Source organism: Columba livia, chromosome 1, assembly GCF_036013475.1.
Source record: "Columba livia isolate bColLiv1 breed racing homer chromosome 1, bColLiv1.pat.W.v2, whole genome shotgun sequence".
NCBI classification, from domain to species: domain Eukaryota; kingdom Metazoa; phylum Chordata; class Aves; order Columbiformes; family Columbidae; genus Columba; species Columba livia.
Window position 1 is genome coordinate 3,523,030 of NC_088602.1, and position 22,877 is coordinate 3,545,906.

Consider the following 22,877-nt stretch of genomic DNA (forward strand, 5'->3'; position numbering starts at 1 on the left):
GAAAAGAGAATAAAAGATTTAAAACATATGGGGTAATACCAAAGTAGAAGCAGGTGAAAGCAGTTAAAAATGAAGCAATTTCTTAAGCTTTAAAAATAGTTTGTATTAAAGACAGGCGGCTACAGACAATAAAAATTGGCCACCGATATATTAGTACATATGTGATTTTTCTTGATAGAGAGGAGTTCATAAATCACAGAACACAACAGTAAATGTGTTTGGACTTGAATTCATAAGAGATACTTGAGGTCTGAATTAAATGTATGGAATAAGGATTCTTTCAGCTTTTCCTAACAGTTACCATCTGACTGAACCCAGAGTCCTGTGGTGATTTACTGCAGGCTCATCAAACACTGCAGTTACTCTGTAAACCAGCGAAGGATTAGCTGAGGATATAAAATCAAATGAGATCTTGGTGGCTGATAAGTTCTTGTCTCGGGTCAACTGGAAGAGGTGGGACCGTGAAAAGAAGTTCTTAGTGCTTAGAGTTGTCTATTAATTTCTGAGGTGTAAGAAGGATGATCTAACGCTTAAAACACAGAAATTAGGCTTATCATATTTTTAGCTTTGAAACAGAGCTCTGGCTTTCCAGAACCCATATCTGTGGACAACATAAAGGCCTTTTTTCTATAGCCAATTCTTTTTTATCTTTAAATACATTAGTATTAGTGAGCAGTTGTGGTTCCTGCCTGTGCTGCCTTATCCAAACCAGTGGTTCAGTCCATATATTCGAAAGTCAGTAAGAGAGGGGTTAAAACCCTTTATTTTATTAAGAACTAATACTTTTTATAAGAAAGAAAAGCACCAAACCTCATTGATCCAAACTGGAGGCATCTCACCTTAAAGTGTAAATATCAAAAAGAAAAATCATTGCAAGAGGACTGGAGTTGGACCAAGGGTTGGACTTGATGATCTCTGAGGTCTTTTCCAACCCAGTGGATTCTGTGATTCTGTTTGTCTCTACCCATGAAATTTCTCAGGTGTTTTCAGTGGGACATAAGTGTAGTTCCTTTGTTATATTATACCTTGAATCATAAAAAATAAAGCTTAAATCAAGACTGGAAAGTAAATCTGACAATCTTCTAACCCAAGGAAGGGATGACGTTCATTTAGAGGGAAATGTTACCATAGCTTTGAGGTACGAGGTGGTTTGAACTTACCGTGGAGAGGATGCATTTGATTTCTTTGTGCCTTTAGATTTATGATTTTGAGATGATCTGCTTGTGTGTGATGAACAGCAACATGGAGTGATGTCTGGTGGGACACAGGACATGCCGCAGCTTTGGGATCGGATTGTTGCAGAGGGGTCGTAGCGCCCATAGAAATGTCCTCAGGCCCCTGGAGCTGGCAAAGGTGGTCATTGAAACTCCCGTGTGCTCATCCCCTTCTTCCCCCAGACCACAAGTGATTTTAGATGCATTCCAGAATACATCTTGAACTGAAAATTGAAATTTGCCTTGATTTAAGCCTATTTCTGTTGAGCTGTTCGCATCTCAATGATTCAGCTGGAGTGGAAATCCTGTCAACCAGCCACCATTAGTTTTCCATATTGACTGGAAATGCATCTATTTTTTTACAGAAAGATTTGACAGTTCAGAGTTGACAGTTGAGTACTGTGTCTACGTTCTTCATAACCTTAAACATATGATTTACTGTACTAAGATTATGCTTTTTGTTTCAGTTTGAGGTGTAGCCGTGTGCTTGTTATGTCTGAGATTTGCGCTACTTGACTAAATAACATTAGGAAGAAACAAAATCTCACTAAAGGCTGTTTCCAACATACCAGCTTCCTCCAAGTCCTGTTGGTGGTGTAGCTGGGTACCCATAAGCTTGATACCCATCAGCATGATGCTTCTTTTGCAAATTCAAACTGACTATTATAAAATTTTGCATTTGTTGAAGTGTAGTGAGATCCTTGAAGAACTCAAAATGTAATTCCATTGTTGACAGTCGGGTGCTGGTTGTATAGTTTTCACTTGGAGGAAAGGTCAGCTTTCTGCCCTGTTTTTTATTTAAAAGGCTGATTTGGGGTTACTTTTCCCCAGCAGAGTTTATGTGAACAAAGCACATAACCTTCGCCTCGCTTTTCCCTTTTCACGACCCTTCTGGGAGGATTTAATGAGGCTTAGTACCCTAGAAACTTTGACATGGAGTCTACAGCGTAAAATAACACCGATGTTGACACTTCACTTAGCTGCCCCTTTTAGCTGGGGTTTCTTCCTTTCCCCCCCCTGTTTGCCTGAGCAGTTTACAAGGAAATTAGAGATTCTTCCTCTTAGCCTTGCACTGGTCTGTATTCAGATATTCGAGTGCACGCTTTAATTTGCTGGTCTCATTTGAGTTTCTCACACATAGATATGTTTGGTTATGTAGATCAGCGGTACCCTAAGCCTTGACCTGCTCATACTTGTTTGCTTACTTGTTGTTTATGATCAGCTACCTTAAAGGAGGTTGTAGTATGGAGGGTGTTGGGCTCCACTCCCCAGGAACAAGCGCCAGGACCAGAGGAAACAACCTCAAGTTGCGCCAGGGGAGGTTGAGGTTGGATGTGGGGAACAATTTCTTCCCCAAAGGGCTGTGGGCCATTGGAACAGGCTGTCCAGGGCAGTGCTGGAGTCACCATCCCTGGAGGGGTTTAAAAGACGCATAGATGAGGTTCTCAGAGACATGGGGCAGTACCAGGGGTGTGTTAACAGTTGGACTCTATGATCTTGAGGGGCTTTTCCAACCAAAATTATTCTACGATCAAAACCTCTCGTGTAAAGAGACTGAAAATCAATTGCCCTATGTACTTCAAAAACCCAACAGTTCATTGTTGAATTGCTCTGTGGTTAGTGGCATCCAGTTGCATTAAATGGAAGATTTCGGTACTGAGAATAGTATCCAATTTTAATATTAGGTGCCTTTGATGGAAGATAAAGAGTTTCTTGATCAGCTGTTAATATCCAACTTCCGTGCCAGTTTTTCTTGGTCCAGGTTTAAGCTGAAGAGCTGAGGTCTGTTTAGGAAGCGTGACAGTAATTAACAGCGGTTAGGCTGAAATAAAGCAGTCGATGTTGACTTGTTGAAATTAAGATCACAGGTAAAGAGAAGATGCTTATTCTTGGGAACTCTCCAAGCAGGAGAGATGGGACAGAGGTAAGGTGGAGGCAGACGAGTTGCCATCTCTATTCTAATTATTCAGAGATGATAAAGAGTGCCTTGTAACTGACTTTTTTATATATATACATATACGTGTATGTACACATATGCTGTCTCCCATGAGAAATGGCAATCAAAACCTCTTTGTGTGAGACTGGGAAAACTGTAGTCTTGAACGTATTAATGTTCGAAGCCCCGTGTGTGCATTGTGGCTCCAAACACGATGATGTTCTGGTTCACTATGGAAGAAACTGTTGTCGTTGTGATATCACAAGTAGAAGACGACAAGTTTTGTCCAAAGCGATATACCATGAAAGGAAGTCTGAGCTGTGCATCTGAAAATGTCATGTATATGTATGTTTTGCGGTTTATTAGGGATTTACCTCTGTTCCTGCAGCGTGGTACAGTTGGGTAACGCTGGTCCTCTGACTTATATCCCAGTGAATCCTATAAAACAGAACACACGACTCAAAGAAATTAATAAAAACTTTGCATTTGTTACAGACCTTTGGGATTAAATAAGCAAAACAGAAAACTTCCAAAACAAACGTGAGTTTTTAAGATCGAGAATCCTCTTTATGTTATCCTAGATCTTCAAGGCACAGATTGACCATCTGGTTAAAATCAATCTGGTGTGCAGTTTTGGATCGCTTATACACAGTGTTCTCCACCTTCTGAATTAAGAGTGGGACTTTATTTAAATTTGAGCATGTTTGCTGACATATCAGATGTCTTAAGTGAAGCAAGAATAGCTTTGAGTACAGTGGAAACACGAGGTGGAGAAACAATTCTAAATGGGGTTAACCTGTTATAAGTTACTAAATGTGTTTTTTTCCTGCATCAAATTAATGTTCTCTGAACTAAGATCTTCTTTATGAGTCACTGTTAAAATTATTACTGCTGTGTGTCAGCTGAGCACTGTGATCTTTTTATATAGAAATAAAATATCTACAGTATTAGGGCTGTGTTTAAGAAGGCTACACACAATTGAAAAGTAATATTCCATAGTCATAATTATCAATGTATTTTTACAAGGGTACACTTGGAGCCTCACAGAGTAGATTTATTCATAACTCCTGCCTGCTAACAGTAGGTGTGTGTGTGGTTTCCTTACAGTGTGTAAGTGTTCTGCTCTGAGTTTACTCAGAACAAGTTTCCTACAACTTGGTGAGTTCTCTCAGACGATTTCTTCTTATGCTTACACAACACAGAATCACAGAGTGTTGGGTATTGGAAAGGACCTCAAAGCTCATCCAGTGCAATCCCCCCATGGAGCAGGAACACCCAGATGAGGTTACACAGGAAGGTGTCCAGGCGGGTTGGAATGTCTGCAGAGAAGGAGACTCCACAACCTCCCTGGGCAGCCTGGGCCAGGCTCTGCCACCCTCACCAGGAAGAAGTTTCTTCTCATATTTAAGTGGAACCTTTTGTGTTCCAGTTTGTCCCCATTGCCCCTCGTCCTATCACTGGTTGTCACCGAGAAGAGCCTGGCTCCATCCTCCTGACACTCCCCCTTTCCATATTGATCCCCATGAATGAGTCCCCCCTCAGTGTCCTCTTGTCCAGCTCCAGAGCCCCAGCTCCCCCAGCCTTTCCTCACACGGGAGATGCTCCACTCCCTTCAGCATCTTGGTGGCTGCGCTGGACTCTCTCCAGCAGTTCCCTGTCCTGCTGGAACTGAGGGGCCACAACTGGACACAATATTCCAGGTGTGGTCTCCCCAGGGCAGAGCAGAGGGGCAGGAGAACCTCTCTGACCTACTGACCACCCCCTTTCTAACCCACCCCATGTACCATTGGCTTCCTGGCCACAAGGGCCCAGTGCTGGCTCATGCTCATCCTGCTGTCCCCAGGTCCCTTTCCCCTACGCTGCTCTCCAACAGGTCGTTCTCCAGCTTATAGTGGAATCTGGGGTTGTTCCTGCCCCCTACAAGACTCTACACTTGCCCTTGTTATGTTGCATTATAGTTCTCCACGCTCAACTCTCCAGCCTGTCCAGGTCTCTGATGGCAGCACAGCCTCTGGTGTGTCAGCCACTCCTCCCAGCTTGTTGCCATTAGCAACTTGCTGACAGTCACTCTATTCCCTCATCCAAGTCACTGATGAATATATTGAATAACAGCGGCCCCAGCACTGCCCCCTGAGGCACTGCACTAGATCCAGGCCTCAACTGGACTCTGCCCATTGACCACGACTCTCTGGCTTCTTCCCTTCAGCCAGTTCACAGTCACCTCACTCCCCGCTCATCCAGACCGCACTCCCTCAGTTCAGCTGTGAGGATGCTGTGGGACACTGTGTAAAATGCTTTACTTAAGTCAAGGTAGACCACCTGTAGCTTGTTGTTTGTTTTCTTTTATTCTTTCCAATAAGCATAACACACTTATTCCTTTAAATTTGTCATCGTAGTGTAAGTATCTGCGTTCTGCTTTAAGCGATTTGATGATATTATTTGATGATATTTTTCCCAAATGTATCAGCAAGAATGGAAACAAGGAAGGCACATGTTGGACTAGAATGGGCAGGCGGATGCCGTTTTAAATTTTATTGAGTGCTTTGTGATTATAAAAATACTAAAATAGTAGTTTTCAAATGTATTTTTGGAGCAAATAAAACTAAAACCATACACAGCGGAGTTAACATTTTTGCAGCGTGCCCAAGTGAGAGGTTGAGCTCACAGTCGTGCTTTTCTAAGGAGCGGGCAAGAAGAATTTCGCATAGGGAGTCAGCAGTTCAAGTTGCATTCGATTATACTCAATGAAACACGATGTAAAATGTCATGGTCCCTCTTCTTTAACATTATTCCTTCTGACCAGGCGTAATGGGCAAGTGAGATAACGCGCAAAGAAAGAAACATCAAAGTGGGTAACATTTTTCTCCGGGTCATAAATATGCACACACAAAGACATCCGCTGACGTTTTTCAAGACTTTCATGTGAATGATGATGTTATGGAAGCTGACACGAGGATGTACATAGTTTAGAGTCTTTCAAGATGAATTAATGGACGTTAGAAGTCAGAAATGTGAATATTAGCAGATAAGCAGGACCGACGTAATAAGCAGAAAAGCATGATCTTTACCACTTGAAAGAAACTGTGTGTGAGAGATGGTAGCGAGCACCATAAACCAGTTTTTATCCTCTTTTCTGTGCTGTATATATTGAAAAGCTCTGTGTCTAATGATAGAATACATGGTACTTAATGAAATACCATCTCCTTGTGAAACATGGCTTGTGTTCCTAATGGCGCTTTTATTGTCAAGCTTGAGTTAGTTTTATACTGCTAATTGTAAAGGTATCCTTTAAATCAAAGTCCTGCTCTAGTGTAGTGTAATTGTAGATATTGCCAGGAATTCCTTTTGATTACTATTTTACACTTAGAATAATGCTTGGTGGAATTTCTGTAGCACATGTTCGTTTTGAAAGCTTTTCTTGCATGGGGAACTAGTTGAATTTATAGATCTATTAAGCAAGGTGAGCTCGATATACGCTATTCACAGCAATTTTTATATTCCTCAACTTGAAGTGACCTAGTGAGTTTGAAAATAGCATAAAACTTGAAGCTGATGGCTTCATATACAATCTGCTCTGACGGTGACCTGTTCACCTTTTAGCTTTAATGGCGCTATATAATTCTCCTTAAAAGTTGCAAATGTACTCTACTGTGGGGCTGATTGATGATAAAATACACTTTGCGTAATCACCCCTCTAGAATGTGTGTTGTTTCTAGTAGATATTGATCTCCTATATTTGTTATCTTATATTTGAGGGAGACTTGGCTTTCTGATGTAATGTGGGTTTTGTGCGGATAATGCGCTCAGCATCTTGATTAGGGGCTACAGAACATACGGTTCTTGCAAAAGTAAAAGCTCATTTCATGGTGGCGTTCCCATAAACGTAAGTTTTTAGATTGCACTAAGATTACTGCGTTGACCGTGATGACCCCATCACCTCTTGATGGTAAAGAAGAGTTAAAAGACAATCCTCAGGAATGCAGCGTACAAATGTTAAAACTGTTTGAGAACTTAAGCAAAGATTCCTAGAACATACACATAAAATTGTATTCTTTTAATGCAGATTGTCAAACAATTTCAGTGAGTAAAGTTTTGCTTCTCTGACCTCAGGCAGAATATTTGCAAGGGCTGTAATGACCTGCGATGCTGGAAATGACTTGAGGCTTTGGTGCTTGTGTGGAGCTTCTTGTAAGGAAAGAAACCACTTGTACCATTTAAATGTTCTGCAAATGTTGTCTGTGTGTGAAGAGAACAGCGCACTTCGAATCACAAGATAACATTTTATATCAAAAGAGAACACCTCTCTTGAAAGATAATTTCTCTTTGGAAACGAGCTAACCAAATGCAAATAGCTGAAAACAACGGGATAGCATTGGGATCTGGCATTATGCTGTACGCTTCTTAAAACATGCTTCACTTAGTGAGAGGAATGTCGCAGCACTGGAAGAGTCACAAAGCATCTTTATAAACCTAAAATACTTGATGCAATTCATTAGCTGAATTTTGTCATCTGATTTTAAAAGGCTGCAAAAGGGAATTGTTGGGGGTGTTCCTGGGGGAAGTCAGCAAGGAGGCTTTTTAAATCTGTAACTCCTCAGAAAAGGAGCATGTAGCTTTTTGGCATTTCCTTGAATAATTTCACCTTAAATGTTGTTTTTTTTTCTCTTTCCCATCAGATTTCCTTTATATCCAAAAGGAGGGGAGAAGCTTCAGTTTGAATACGGAGTATATCTTCTCAACAAAAATATAGCACAGGTTGGTACACGGGGATCTTTTTAATGAGTATGTACGATCTGCTCAGTGTCCATGTGGTATTAATGTGCATTTGCTGTCTTGTGATGCTGCTCTCAACACCTGTGAACTCGTAGAGATGTTCTTCAGATCATTGTCTTCGCTTATTGCCTTGTGATTGAGACTTTCTCTCATTGTGCTTGGAGAAGAGCGTACCAGCTAATGATGAATCTTTTCCCTTTCAAATAAATGCTATGGAGTCTTATAATTTTCCAAACAGTGTGCACAATGTTTTCTCTTCTCTTTATTCTGCCACACTTGAAGATTCATTCGTGTCATTCTCAGCGCTGTGTCTTAAATCTTGCTGTAGCTCTATAGTTAGGATGTTCCAGCATAACAAGCTGGAAAATCTAAAGTCTTGCCCATGTGTGACTTTGTATTAAAAAAAGGAATCCTCTAATCTTCCTTACTTCATTGCTTTTATGTATTCTAAATATCATCCTTTATTTTGACACATGCATGAGAAGTTGTTTTAACTTTTTACAACTTTACAAATGTGTATTTGAGATTTCAACTGTTGCCTCTTCCTAGGGCGGGTCATAATAATCTATTATGATCATCAGGTTATAATAATCTTTTCATTTAATTATCTTCCTCTTTGCAAACTTTTAAGCGTTGAAAGATGACAACTTCTTTCTAAAGTGTTATCTCATGGGTCATGTCTTAATTTCTGAGCATGCTCGTTATCTCCCGTTCTCCATTTGAATCCACATCTTTCTTGAAGTGCAGTGCCCAAAACTGTGTACAGTGTGCAACTGGTGCCTGCAAAACACTGAGCAGGATGGGAAAAATGCTTCATAGGTCTTGTAGGTTTTTTTCCAGTTCATTATATTCCTCTTAACAACCAAAACCAGTGAATTTTGTGGTTCAGTACAACCAGCAATCCCAAGTCTCTTCTGCACAGCAACAAAATAGTCCACTCTGAATTTGTGCAGGTCACTCATTTAATCAACGTTTCACTTGTTATACCTCAAATGTGTCCTTAAAGACACACCTTTTTGTTCTTAATCTTGTTTCTGATTTGGTGATTTAACTAGAAGATGGGAAACCAAAGGTGGAGAATTTATTCTCAGCTTTGTGCAATCCACATTTGAGCTTATTCTCTACCCAGCTCACTCAGTTTAAGTTTTGAACTGGAGTGAAGCCTAAACCCAGACAGGTTCCCGCTTCACTAGCACGTCTATTTACAGCAGTGAACTATTGTTTAACTGCACCCAAAGAGTATTTCCTTGCTCTGTATTCATTCATACCTCATCAATATCCCATTTCCCCCATGCTTGCGAGCATATTACACCACGGAGTGCCAAGAGATTTATTTAAATTCCAACAGAAATATGACATTTCGGTTTCTAACCTGTTTGTAAGGCTTGAAATTAGTTTAGTCTGACAGTTTTTATTCCCAAAAAATCGGATCGTTTTTAATGCTTCATTTCTAGTCACTTGGTTTGTTTTTCCAGTTCTGTCTTCCACCACTTTCTCCCCATTCCCTACCCCAAATTGAAGTGAAGCTTCTGGGTCTTTTTGTGTTGTTTGTTTTTTAAGCTTGGATTGCATTTACCATTTTCCAGACTTCTGGTATCTTGCCCGAGCTCAGTGTATTTTGGAAGATAACCTCCAATGGCTCTGAAATACTTAAAGGCTAAAATATCTTAAGAGGAAGTTAATCAAGTCCGGCTAATCTTGGAAATTCACTTAACCAAGCTGTTAATGTAACTTAGACTGTGACTCTTTGTTGCTGGTATTAGTAATGGCAGCCAGTTCTTCACACTTGACTTTGGTAGGGAAGACTAGTGAGAAAAAGGGATTAAATACTCTTTACTTCAAATGCTTTGATAGCTTTCTCTCTCAATAACTATCAAATTGATGCTTTCCTAATCTCTACTTATATAAATACATTAGTTCATTCTGTAATTTGTGGGTCGTGATGCTGCTCGTTTTGCTTTTCAGCCTTTCATGGTTTTGTTCCTATTCTGGAGTTTGCTGCTCAGATATTTCATGCAACTGCTCTGTGCTTCTTTCTTGATTGAAATCATGAATTCTTCATTGAGCCCAAGTTGGTCGCTTTTCCATTATGTCTGTAGCCCAGGTTAGTTGGCACTTGTACCTGTAGTATCTTTGTAGCAACTGTCACCACTTTGCTTGTTTTCCTGTGTTTCTCTTTGACTTGTCTCTGAGGTGTTACCCCCATTAGACCTGCCGAAATCTCTCGTTTGGCTTCTGCTCTTGTCTTATTTCTAAATGACTACGTACAGTGGAACACATGGTCACTCACCCACATTGCCTTCCAAGCCTTTGCAGTTGGTTTCTGAACTCGCCGGCATGTGTTTAAACTCATAAAAGTAAATGAAGACTTTAAGTACGTATTTGTATAAAGAAAGTTTCCAAATTTACATGAGGTCGCTGGTGCTGGTACAAGCTGGAGTCGTCAATGGCCAAACTTTGAAGTGGTTTGTACAACACCAGTGGTTCACATGTTAATGCTTGAGATTGTGTGCCGTTGAGTATAAAAACATAATAAAAGTAAATCGGAATTTTTTGGGCGCTTCTACTACTTATTTAATCAGGAAAGTGTTACTGAAGTCCGTATAGACTGTTGTAGTCACCTTTGTTTTGATATCCTTGGTCAAATATTGCAGCTTTTTATAGTCCTGCCAAGAGGAAATTCCATTGTGAAAGCAGAACAGGTAGATAACGTGCAGAAACACATCACAAAAGTTCTGTACTCAGGGGCTGACTTGATCTAAAAACCTGAGATTGTTTGAATCCTTTGTGTGTTCCTTTGGAGGCTGGAACTGTTGCATTTAAGCAGCTTTTAGAAGATCTTACGGCTGCTTGAAGAAAAGTTTCCAGATACACGTAGTTCATGTCAATGCTTGAAAATAATTAAGTTTGGACAGAGAATGAGCAGCTGCCTCTTCCTTATCTCTGGACCATCACAACCTGTGAGGTGTTGGCCTTAATTCAAGGAACCAGTCCTGCCGTTTATTATGGTTTTGATTAATGAGGTTCACTTGCTTAATTCCCTCTGGGTGCCGTGGGAAGACTGGAGGTGTAACAGTGGAGTCACCTTCCCTGGAGGGGGGTTTAAAAGGTGTTTAGACGAGGTTCTTAGGGACGTGGTTTAGTGCTAGAGTGAGGTTATGGTTGGACTCGATGATCCTGAGGGTCTCTTCCAACCGAAAAGATTCTATGAATCTGTGCTGACTCTACTGGAACATAAAGAACTTGGGTCTCCATCACCTTACTCAAGTGATTCATGCAAGTCTCGATCACTGTGGGTGAGAAACAGAGAGCCCAGAAAAACTTGTATCAACTTAAATACTTGAAAGGATTTGTAGAAGCTTCCCTGCTTTCACAGCTTTTTATATGTGGTTTTGGTTTTTTTGTTGTTCTTTTTGTGTCCTTTCAAGATTACCTGGAGTTCTGGTGTCAAGGAGAAACCTGAGTGCGGAAAAAGTCAGACTGGGTCGACATTAAGTGAAATGACTGAAATTAAAACTCTTCCAGAGATAAAGTGGTATTGTTTTGTAAAACAGCAGGATAATAACAATGAAAACCACATCTTGCACTCGGGAGAATTCAACTGGAATTAGAAGCAGCTCAGCGCTAGCTTGGTAGAGCATTTATTTGGAGAAACATGCTTTGCTGTTACATTCCGAAGTCAAAACAATGTGTGTTAATTCCGAGAGTTCATAATAACTTCCATCTGTACGTGAGCACAAATTGTTTCAATCCCCATATTTTCTGTTTGTAAAATTGAATCCCTCCCTTTGCAGAGTAGCTTTTTATGTTGGCTAATATTAAGTAAGACCATAAATTTCCAGTTAAGATTTCGGCTTTTTGACTCTAACAAATATACAAATGTGTTATTTTTTTCGAAGGGAAATTACTGACTTATGTCTAATAATTTCAACAACAAAAAGAATCACTGTTGTTCCAGAGCATTATCAAAGGTAAAGCACAATACAGTTGCTAAAAATGGGAGTGAATTGCTCAGCTCCCAAAAGCACGAGGCACAGGGAGATTACCCGGTAGGTCACTGGCCCCACAAACTCCACAGATGCTGAATTATGGATGTGTGTGGAGTATCTGAGGAAAATGAGGCTTTAGTAGGAGAATTAAATGAAGTTTTGCATTAGTTTTCACAGTTGAGGAGCTGAGATTACACCGTGAAAACCTCCTTATGGTGGATGAATATTAGGAATGGGCCGAAGCTTTGTGAGGGGTTATTTTTTGTGGGTGATAAGCAAACACACGGCGTGGGTGAGGTGACATGTCTCAGAGAGTTCTTATCACTCTGAACGTGTAATACATGTGGCACGCAGCCCAGCTAAGCCATAGACTTGGACCTTGCTAAGCCAAGCTCTCGCAAGTCCTTCAACAGTGGTCTTGGTGCTCCAGGTTTTTTCCTTTCAGCTCTTCAAATTTTTATGACTTTAGAGTGTGGGCAGGTGAGAATTAAGTGCCTTTGAGTTTCATATCTCAGGCCTGTAGAAAGAAAGAAAGAAGCTGGTTTTGTTGTCTCCTTCATTCCCAGAGCCTTGATTGCTTGGCCCTGACTTCAATGTAGGTTCTTCACTGCATATGAAGAGATGATTAAGGGATTATTTTAGGGACCATCCTCCTTGAGGTGGGTCCTTAGTGAACACGCAGTGTCACTCCTGGAGAACACCTGGCCCAAAGTTGTATACGAGGTGATATTACATGGTTTCTTTCCTTTTTTGGTTATTATTTCCAACCCATATATATATGATGTGTAGCTGTTGAAGAGAGCATGAGCATCACGTTCACGAAACTTCCAATTCCTTTAGGCATTCAAGAGGTTGTCTCTTGACAGCCGCTATTCCTCATCCAATTGCAAAATTGCTTGGAGAAGAAACAATTGATTTATAGCTGTATAGGTAATTTCTTCTGGTCCTGACCAGATGGGGATTTATTGCAGGTATGTTCTTGCTTGGGACAGTCAACTTATTTGCAGCTCTAAGTATCAAATGATGTGGTATTTCTGCAAGCCACTGAAAGGGGTGGAAGTTAATTTGTCTCTTCTGGATTTCTTATTTAGACTCAACCCAGCTTCCCTATAGAACCATAAGCCAGAACTATGGTTGCTGTGAGACCCTTTGAGTCTTGTTGCTGCCGTGACCTTGGTCACCATCTCCATCTGGCTTTGACGGACATGGCATCAGAAATAGCGACGTTCTGTCCTTGCCTAAATTACTGGCAGTGGAAAGGAGACTTGCAAAACTGGGTATCAAATGAATTTGGGCTGATTTACAACTCTTTAATTCCCCAGGGCCAGAAGCTAAGGAGTGAATGTGTCTAATCGTACCCCAGTTCATCGCTGGTGGCTCTGCAGTTGGTGTCAGGCAGAGCAGACCTTCGCAGGCATCGCTTCCAGCTTTTGTGAAATCTTTCCAATTTGTTACACTGCATAAATTAAGGATTTTTTTTCTGTTCACATCAAATGCGTGCTCACAATCGCCTGACAAGGCAAAGCTTCACTTCCGATCCAGCCTTGATTTGTTTTGTCAGACAACTGTTGAGTGATGTTAGTCTGATATTCTTATTCACAATGGCATGGTTTACTCAGCCCTGGCTGAAGGATCACTCAGCTTTCATCTGAGAGTCATTAGCAACAGATGAACTTCGCTGTTTGATACAAAAAGGAATCGCTCACAACAATCTTTTGTCCAGAATTATTGTGACCACATGGTGGCAGAAAACATTTACATCCTTTGTGTAACCTGCTAGAGATGTTGATCAGCCCCTGCTGCTCTCCTGGGAATGGCGCTTTTTGGTTCAGTTACTCGTTTAGTGCGTGAGGTAAGAAACATTCCCAGAAGCACGGAAGAAAAACAAAATACTTCTTGACATATTTTAGTTGCAGTCATAGTGATATCTTTCTAATAGCTGCATGGAATAAAAGTTGAATGTTTATGTACTAGTGCAATGTATAAGAAACTGAGCTGAAATTCAGCTCTTAAATGTGAAGTGAGGCAAGATGTTCAGTTTCTGGCTCTATTAGACTATCGAACATGTGAGAAAATCAACTTTATAATAGAAACTATTAAACTTTTCCGTGGGAAGTTGACCGGCAGAAATGTCAGGGCTAGAAATTTGCTTTGGCAATAAACACTACGGAGCAGAAGTGTCTTTAAGAGTTCTGTGGGTATCGGTGTGGATGCGGTGGTTATGACCCTTTGAGCGTAAGATACTGTGACTTGCACACTACATCTTTTATGAGGCCCCTAAGCTCAGATCATAAAATGTACCGTTCAGAAAGAATGCACTGTCTGAATTTGGGGCCAGTTTAACTGCAGAGGGAAAAGTGTTCTTGAAAGAGCACAGGTTGAAGCCAGAGTCGAGTCCTCATCTCGTGAAGTGCCAAGCATTCATTTTAACGTGAAGAGGAAGGGACTGCACCTGAAAAACCACAAAGTACCTTCTCCAGCTGCATAAAGCCAAAAGCTTTTAGGAGAGGTTTCATTCCTGAGAGTCTCCCAGGGTAGCAATGGGCTGATACCCAGCCAGATCATTTAGAATTGGGGAATTTACGTATGTTTTCTGCAAATTTGTTGGAAAGCTTGCTTTTTTTCCTTTCCTATCACCCATGCCAAGATAAAATAGGTTGAAATGAGACTGGATAAGCTATAACAACAGTCACTCTTTCATTCAGATGTAAGCCTGCCTGTCCTTGCCCATAGGCAATTAGTACCCAGCAGCAAAGGCCAATGTTAACTTGTGGAGGGGCAGATCTTGGCTCTCCAGCCTGTACTGATCACTGCACTGTAGAATCACAGAATGGTTTGTGTTGGAAGGGACCTTCCAAGCTCCCCCAGTGCCACCCCTGCCATGAGCAGGGACATCTTCACCAGCTCAGGTTGCTCAGAACCCCGTCCAGCCTGGCCTGGGATGTCTCCAGGGATGGTTCATCTACCACCTCTCTGGCCAACCTGGGACAGGCTCTCACCACCCCCCCTGTAAAGCATTTCTTTCTCATGTCTGGCCTAAATCTCCCCTCCTTTAGTTTAAAACCATCACCCCTTGTCCTATCACAACAGGCCCTGCTCAAAAGTCTGTCCCCATCTTTCTGATCGGCCCCTTTTAAGTCCGGAAAGGCCGTACTAAGGTCTCCTTGGAGCTTCTGTTCTCCAGCTGAACACCCCAACTCTCTCAGCCTGTCCTCCCAGCAGAGCTGTTTCAGCCTCGCATCATTCCTGTGGCTCCTCTGGCCCCTCTCCAGCAGGTCCATGTGTGTCCTGTGCTGAGGACCCAGAGCTGGACCAGCACTGCAGGGGAGTCTCACCAGAGCGGAGCAGAGGGGCAGAATCCCCTCCCTGCACCTGCTGCTCACGCTGCTGGGGATGCAGCCCAGGACACGGGTGGATTTCTGGGCTGCAAGCACACATTGCCGGCTCATGGCCAATCTTTCACCCCCCAGCACCCCCAAGTCCTTCTCCTGGGGGCTGCTCTCCATCCCCAGCCTGGATTGATGCCATTCCTGGAGACATCCCAGCCAGGCTGGACGGGGCTCTGAGCAACCTGAGCTGGTGAAGATGTCCCTGCTCATGGTAGGGGTTGGACTGGATGAGTTTGGAAGGTCCTTCCAACCCAAGCTATTCTATGATTCCATGACTTGCAGGTTGAACCCAGGCAGCGTTGGAGGTGGTGCTTCTTGCTCGGGTTGCAGCGGAGTCCGGAGCAGATGAGGGTGGGGTGAACAGCATGGGGAATAGGGTGGAATAGAAGAGGTGGTACCACCAGCTGTGCCTGGAGTCCTTTCTCCAAACTAATTTTGGGGAGCACCCCCCACAAGCATGCTATGTGCCTTAGATCACTTGTGTACTGTGTAGCTGTCATCATCTCTGCGCGTTCACTCGTCAGCCTGCTAAATTTAAAAAAAAAACGAGTATGTGTTTAAAATAGAACCAAAATGTAGTAATCAAAAGGAAAATGGGTTCCTGATATAGTTAAGCTGACATAAACACGTGTGATTTGCCAAGTTAAACTGCTTTGTAGTATATATAAGCACTACATTTTGAAATTGGAAGAGATAGGCAAGTGGGAAGTCTGTTATCAAGCCGTGGCACAGTGTGTTAGTGTCAGAAAAAGATGTGGTGTATAGTTTTTCCTAACGAGTAGGGTGTGTGCTCTGCAGACAAAGCCTGACTTTCAGACATAAACTGTTAACACCTGTGAAATCCGTGAACCTCATTGCTGAGTCTTTCTCATCCTTCAGGAGCTTTCTCACTTTCTGCCATGTTGTTGTGGGGAAAAAAAACGTCATGCTAAAATGCATATTGTTTCCCGAAACCCCACAGAATCCCAGAATGTCAGGGATTGGAAGGGACCTGGAAAGCTCATCCAGCGCAATCCCCCCATGGAGCAGGAACACCCAGATGAGGTTACACAGGAAGGTGTCCAGGCGGGTTGGAATGTCTGCAGAGAAGGAGACTCCACAACCTCCCTGGGCAGCCTGGGCCAGGCTCTGCCACCCTCACCGGGAACAAGTTTCTTCTCAAATTTAAGTGGAACCTTTTGTGTTTCAGTTTGAACCCATTGCCCCTTGTCCTATCATTGGTTGTCACCGAGAAGAGCCTGGCTCCATCCTCCTGACACTCACCCTTTAGATATCTGTAAACATTAATGAAGTCACACCTCAGTGTCCTCTTGTCCAGCTCCAGAGCCCCAGCTCCCTCAGCCTTTCCTCACACGGGAGATGCTCCACTCCCTTCAGCATCTTGGTGGCTGCGCTGGACTCTCTGCAGCAGTTCCCTGTCCTGCTGGAACTGAGGGGCCACAACTGGACACAATATTCCAGGTGTGGTCTCCCCAGGGCAGAGCAGAGGGGCAGGAGAACCTCTCTGACCTACTGACCACCCCCTTCTAACCCACCCCAGGTACCATTGGCTTCCTGGCCACAAGGGCCCAGTGCTGGCTCATGGTCACCCTGCTGTCCCCAGGACCCCCAGGTCCCTTTCCCCTACACTGCTCTCTAATAGGTCATTCCCCAACTTATACTGGAACCTGGGATTGTTCTTATGTGTCATTAGCGTTAAGGAAGTGACACGCTGTGATTTCTTCTTTCCCTGAGCTGCTGTTGTTGTCACTTATCCACCCACATCCCTTATTCTTCTGTGGTGTAGTTTAATATGTATGTTTTGTGCTCCATGAGGCAGAGTGTCTCATTCTTCTATGCACAAGATTTGGCACATCAGGTCACAAATCCTGTTTTGAAAGCTCTGGGTATGATAGCTGCTTAATCATCCATAAATGCCTTTCAGGCTTATTATATCCTGTGGTCAAAGTTTAGAGCAAGTTGTTCTCCAGCAAAAGGAGTAAAAGTGTCTGATATGTATTGGCTCATTTACTTTTTGATCAGTCCAAAATGCTTGGAAATCCAGAGCTTTAAAGTATTTTGTTTTTCAAGAGACTGGAAACACTAACGGAGCTATTATTGTATCTTTTTTTTTTGCTCACCTCGTGTGTAATTCATGTAGATATTTTTCAAGTTAATATTGTGTAAATAGAAAAAAAACTAGCTCTGGTTCAATTTAGCAGATATAGATTGCTAGTTTGTTTTCAGGGTTGCCATTGCTGAACAGACCATGGTTTAATGCTCCCTGACCTCAGCTTTTAAGTTTGAAATATCGTCCATCATACGAGAAAAGAATTTCAGTATTAATGTGCTTTAGTGCCATTTGGTGTTCACTGAATTAGGCTGTTATCCTAATACAAAACAAGTCTTAGTTAAAAATACTGATTCTATACTCCGTGAATGAGAGGTTTCCCCATTTGATTCAAAATTTAGTCTTTTTTAGAAATCAATCTCCTTTGCCCAATAATGGTTACGGAATCACAGAATGGACTGGGTTGGAAAAGACCTCAGAGATCATCCAGTCCAACCCTTGGTCCAACTCCAGTCCATTGACTAGATCATGGCACTAAGTGCCATGTCCAATCTCAGTTTAAAAACCTCCAGGGCCGGTGAGTCCAGCACCTCCCTGGGCAGCCATTCCAATGCCTGACCACTCTCTCTGCAAAGAATTGCTTTCTCATCTCCAGCCTCAATTTCCCCTGGCAGAGTTGAAGCCCATGGCCCGTTGTCCTATTGCTGACTGCCTGGGAGAAGAGACCAATCCCCACCTGGCTAGAACTGCCCTTCAGGTAGTTCTAGAGAGTGCTGAGCTCACCCCTAAGCCTCCTCTTCTCCAGACTAAACAAGCCCAGTTCTCTCAGCCTCTCCCCATAGGGCTTGTGTTCAAGTCCCTTCCCCAGTCTTGTTGCTCTTCTCTGGACCCGCTCCAGCACTTCAATCTCTTTCCTGAGCTGAGGGGCCCAGAACTGAACACAATACTCCAGGTGTGGCCTCCCCAATGCAGAGTACAGGGGAAGGATCACTTCCCTTGTCCTGCTGGCCATGCTATTTTTGATACAGATACCTACCAGCATAGGTAGAACATGGGGCTGGGAGCTGAAAATCCTCATATTCTTCCTACATTTAATCTCTGTAGCATGGGCTGAATCACGTGCTTTTTGAGTAATGCTTTCACAAAGCAAGAACCTTTTCTCTTGAAGGAGCAGGTGTCACAAAAGTGGATAAATGCTTTAGAAAAACTGCCAAAAGCTCCATTTCACCCATTTTTAAAACAAGGACTTTCCCAAAATGGCATAAAAGAACAAATAGCTGCAAAACTCTGTGTTGTTTGTGCTCACTGAAACGATCCTGCAACATCGTAAAGTACGAGGTAAAGCTGGATGGATGCCAGGTGTAAAAATTGCCGGGTTTTGGAGTTGATTTATCAAAATGCGGAGGTATTGAATAAATGGAGGAGGAGTTGAGTAGCACCCTATGCAAATTTCCAAAAAAAATGATTTGAATGTTTCTTGTATTGCTCTCAACTATCATCAAAACCTCATCATTAGCAGCGAGGAGTTCACAGGCTTAATACTGGTGAGTGTGGATGTTCGTCCACCCCAACAACTGATGAAATAGCCCCAATATGGCCATGTAGCCTGATGAAATTTGGGCTCTGTTCTGTGTTCACTCTGATTTCCAGCCAGCACAAGGTGGGTGATTTCTCTGTACCTACCTGTGCACTCCTCAGGAGATAAACACATAAAGGAAACATCACCTTTAAGTTGTCGGTACAAAATGTGACTTGTCTTTCTCCTTCTGGCTTTCGTGCATCTGACTTTTTGTTCTGTGCTTGGTGTAATTATTCTACTACAAAAGTTCGGGATGGATGAGGTCATAGGAAGTAAGTGTGCCCGTGTCTTATAATCCAATAAGCATCATTTGGTGATAGCGAGGTGTTTTAAGAAGTTTTGGCCTGAACCTGGAAAGGTTACGCTGTAAAGTTTCATCTCATCAAGCTCTAATGCAGCAAGATTAACAGTAAACGTGGTTTTAGTTAATCTGAGCGCTTCGCTGGGGAAGCTTTTCTGAAGCCAGCAACTGCTCTATCTCCTAAATTGCTTTTTTTTTTAATGTTGTTTTCTATAAAACAGTCACAGTATATGAGAGGCACCTTTATGGGCAAGGGGGCCCATATATGTTATTTTTATAACGAACCCACTAACCACTGGATTTTATAGGAATAGTTTACTTATGTAAGCCTGTCTTTGATGATGGTTTCCCATATCCTTACTGGGACACCAGGCTCGAACAACGAATTCTCATGTTGGAGGCCCCTCCGGAGGGGAATTGTGTTGACTCTCAGGAAGGGTTTCACAAATACGAGCGAGAGAGTCCTGGAGGAAACGCGGCTTTTGGCTCATCTAAATGTTTAGTTCTACAGTGTGTTGTGCATGTGCTCAAACACGTACTCCTATTTCCTTATTTTCTTGTGGTCTATCTCCAATAAACACTATTGCTGTGAAACCAAAATCCAGTATTCAATATTGCCTATTATCACGTCTCGGTTTTATGAAGTAGTTTTCTTCTCATTTTTAAATGTTTGGCAGAATATTACAAGTTGCCGAGCGTTGACGTCCAGGCTGCTGCTGTGTTTGAATAATGATCCAACTTTATATTTTGGTGGATGCGAGGGGAAGAAGCAGCTTAATACAGTTCTAAGGGAAATCAAAGAAGGTAGAAGGGAACTTGATCTGTTATCAGAAGGGAATGTAGTTTCCCTGCTCACTTCTGAATCATTCACGTACTTAAATTTCATGGATGAATTTCCCTTGCCTTTCAGATGGATGTGAACTAAAATTCGCCAGGAGGGGAGGGGAGGGGAGGGGAGGGGAGGGGAGGGGAGGGGAGGGGAGGGGAGGGGAGGGGAGGGGAGGGGAGGGGAGGGGAGGGGAGGGGAGGGGAGGGGAGGGGAGGGGAGGGGAGGGGAGGGGAGGGGAGGGGAGGGGAGGGGAGGGGAGGGGAGGGGAGGGGAGGGGAGGGGAGGGGAGGGGAGAGGAGAGGAGAGGAGAGGAGAGGAGAGGAGAGGAGAGGAGAGGAGGAGAGGAGAGGAGAGGAGAGGAGAGGAGAGGAGAGGAGAGGAGAGGAGAGGAGAGGAAGGAGAGAGGAGAGGAGAGGAGAGGAGAGGAGAGGAGAGGAGAGGAGAGGAGAGGAGAGGAGAGGAGAGGAGAGGAGAGGAGGAGAGAGGAGAGGAGAGGAGAGGAGAGGAGAGGAGAGGAGAGGAGGAGAGAGGAGAGGAGAGGAGAGGAGAGGAGAGGAGAGGAGAGGAGAGGAGAGGAGAGGAGAGGAGAGGAGAGGAGAGGAGAGGAGAGGAGAGGAGGAGAGAGGGAGAGGAGAGGGAGAGGAGAGAGGCTGTGTTGGGGTAGGAAGATCCAGGGACTGAGAAAAAGTGACCATATGAATTTGATGCAGTTTGTAAGAACCGAATCGGAGCTCCAGACCAACCTAATTTCTGCAGACACTTGGCCATAACGTAGAGATCAATGTTTCCTAACTGTAGTATTGATGGTCTTGGAGCAGTGATTTTGCAGCGTCTCGACTGTTAGTGATCAAAATATATTGATAACAACCTCTGTTTTGTAAATCAGGAGAAATCGGGCTGTTTTAGACTAAGCATGTTTTAAAAATAACAGTATTAATTGTAAGCAGCCTGTGGAGCGGCAGCATGAAGCGGAGCTGTTATCTCCTGTTAGTGTTTTGATCGCTGTTTGTGTGCCTTAATTATTATCGCTAAATCATAATTGTGCTGGGAGGCCTTTAAGATGGTTTCAATAAAGCCTTATTTAAGCACGCTGGGGCAGCTCGAGGAACTTTAACATGGGTGCCCAGTGGATTAATGAAGGACACGGGTCTTCAACGATGTCGCTGTAACTTGTTTTTCTTCCTAGTTTAGCGCTCTTAGAAGAATTGCAAAGTAAACATCTGCTTTCCAGGGTGGACCTCTGAACAGCATTGAAATCCGCTTGGGACAGGGAGGCAGGCGTTGGTGTATGGAGGTCGAAGTCAGCGTTTCCATAAAAATAGCTGTGTATTTGAGCAGTTCCTTGCGTTTGGATGGGGGCTGTCGCTCCTGTGGCAGTCCTATATATTTTCTCCTTCTGACAGCAAAATTGAGGACGTGAAGGTTTGTTATAATCACAGCACTTGCTACGTTGCTTTTTATCCTCCCCTACTTCCCCAAGAAGCCTTAAAATATATATATATACACACATATATAAAATCTTTGCTTACATTTAATTCCAAACTCTGCTAGTTGTATACCATGACAGTCTTTTAAATATGAAAAATGAAAGTGCATTTTTAATGTTTAATTTTGAGATACGCCATCTAAAGATACCACATCTAATCATTATCATCTAATTGATACCACAGTGAGATTTACTAATGAAGTTTAAGGGTTTTTCGGTAAACTCATGTAGGTCTTCAGGGCGAGAACAACTCGCTAGCTTTAATAAAACAAAGGCAAGAAACGTATTAAGAGTGCAAATAATGTAAAATTGTATAATTTCCCCCAAAAGGTATAAACACACACAGTTGTTTATATAGCAGCAGGCATTATTTCACTGATCCCCCAAGGTTGTTTATATAGCAACAGGCATTATAACAACACTTTCTGTTTTCATTATTGCAGTGCTTAGTCATCTGAATCCCAGCCAGTGCTCCTTCGCACTCTGAAAAGTCATCCAGGATCTTGTAAAACAATTAACTATGTCATTTTATTAAAACCTGTATTTTATTTTGCTGTCCCAGCGCTTGCCATCCTCCGAAAACCTTATGTAAAAGCTTGGCCTCTCACCAATGCTGCAAACTTGATTGAAAGAACGCTTTTGCTTCCATTTTTGTTTGCGGCTTTTCACATTTGCGCAGCAGATGGCCTTTTAAATGCTTGATGCCATCAAGAAAAACCTCCAAAGAACAAGTTAAGATTGCTCTTGAATTGCCTTAACATGAGCCTGCACAGAGGTTGCGTCCACCTCTTGTATAGATACAACATCAAGGAGCAGTTGCCTGCAACAGAGACCAAGGAAAGTGCGAAAATGATGGAGGTTTCGGTGTAGACTCGACTACACTGAATATGCATAACATGTATGTATGTATAACATAATATGCATAACGTGTCGTGAAGTGGCAGTGTTTTGAATTCTATTAACGTAGGCTGAGCTCTGAGACTGCTGCCACGTCTTCAAACAAGATGGATATGGCTGGGAAAACAAAATGGTAAATGATGAACAGATGAGTTCGCAACTGGAGTCATTCTGAGCTCCCCCCCTCCAAAAATATAGACCAGCTATTCTGTGGTTTCTGGCTAGAATTAAATGTATATGTTTGTGTACCATTAGTCATTAAATACTGCTACAGGAATTAGTATAGGAAATGGGCTATTGTTCTTTGCACGTAAATGCAGCATATTGTTATTTTTCTGAAGAGGCAAAAGCCCTAATTTTGGTTTTGGGTGGAATCTGATATTATCTAGAAATAGATAGCTAAATGGTGCCTTTGTAAGCCAACTTGTTTGAAA

The 22,877-nt window shown here is 42.6% G+C and overlaps 1 protein-coding gene across 6 annotated transcripts in view; it reads left to right on the top strand.

Moving 5' to 3' along the window:
- Window positions 1–22,877, top strand: part of UVRAG (UV radiation resistance associated) — a 111,749-nt gene that overhangs the window by 66,673 nt on the left and 22,199 nt on the right. For 4 of the 6 annotated variants that reach the window (XM_065071792.1, XM_065071472.1, XM_065071550.1 and 1 more), the window contains exon 13: window positions 7,827–7,905. In XM_065071792.1, the coding sequence (XP_064927864.1) occupies window positions 7,827–7,905 (79 nt within the window). The other 2 variants (XM_065071705.1, XM_065071865.1) reach the window with 2 other exon arrangements.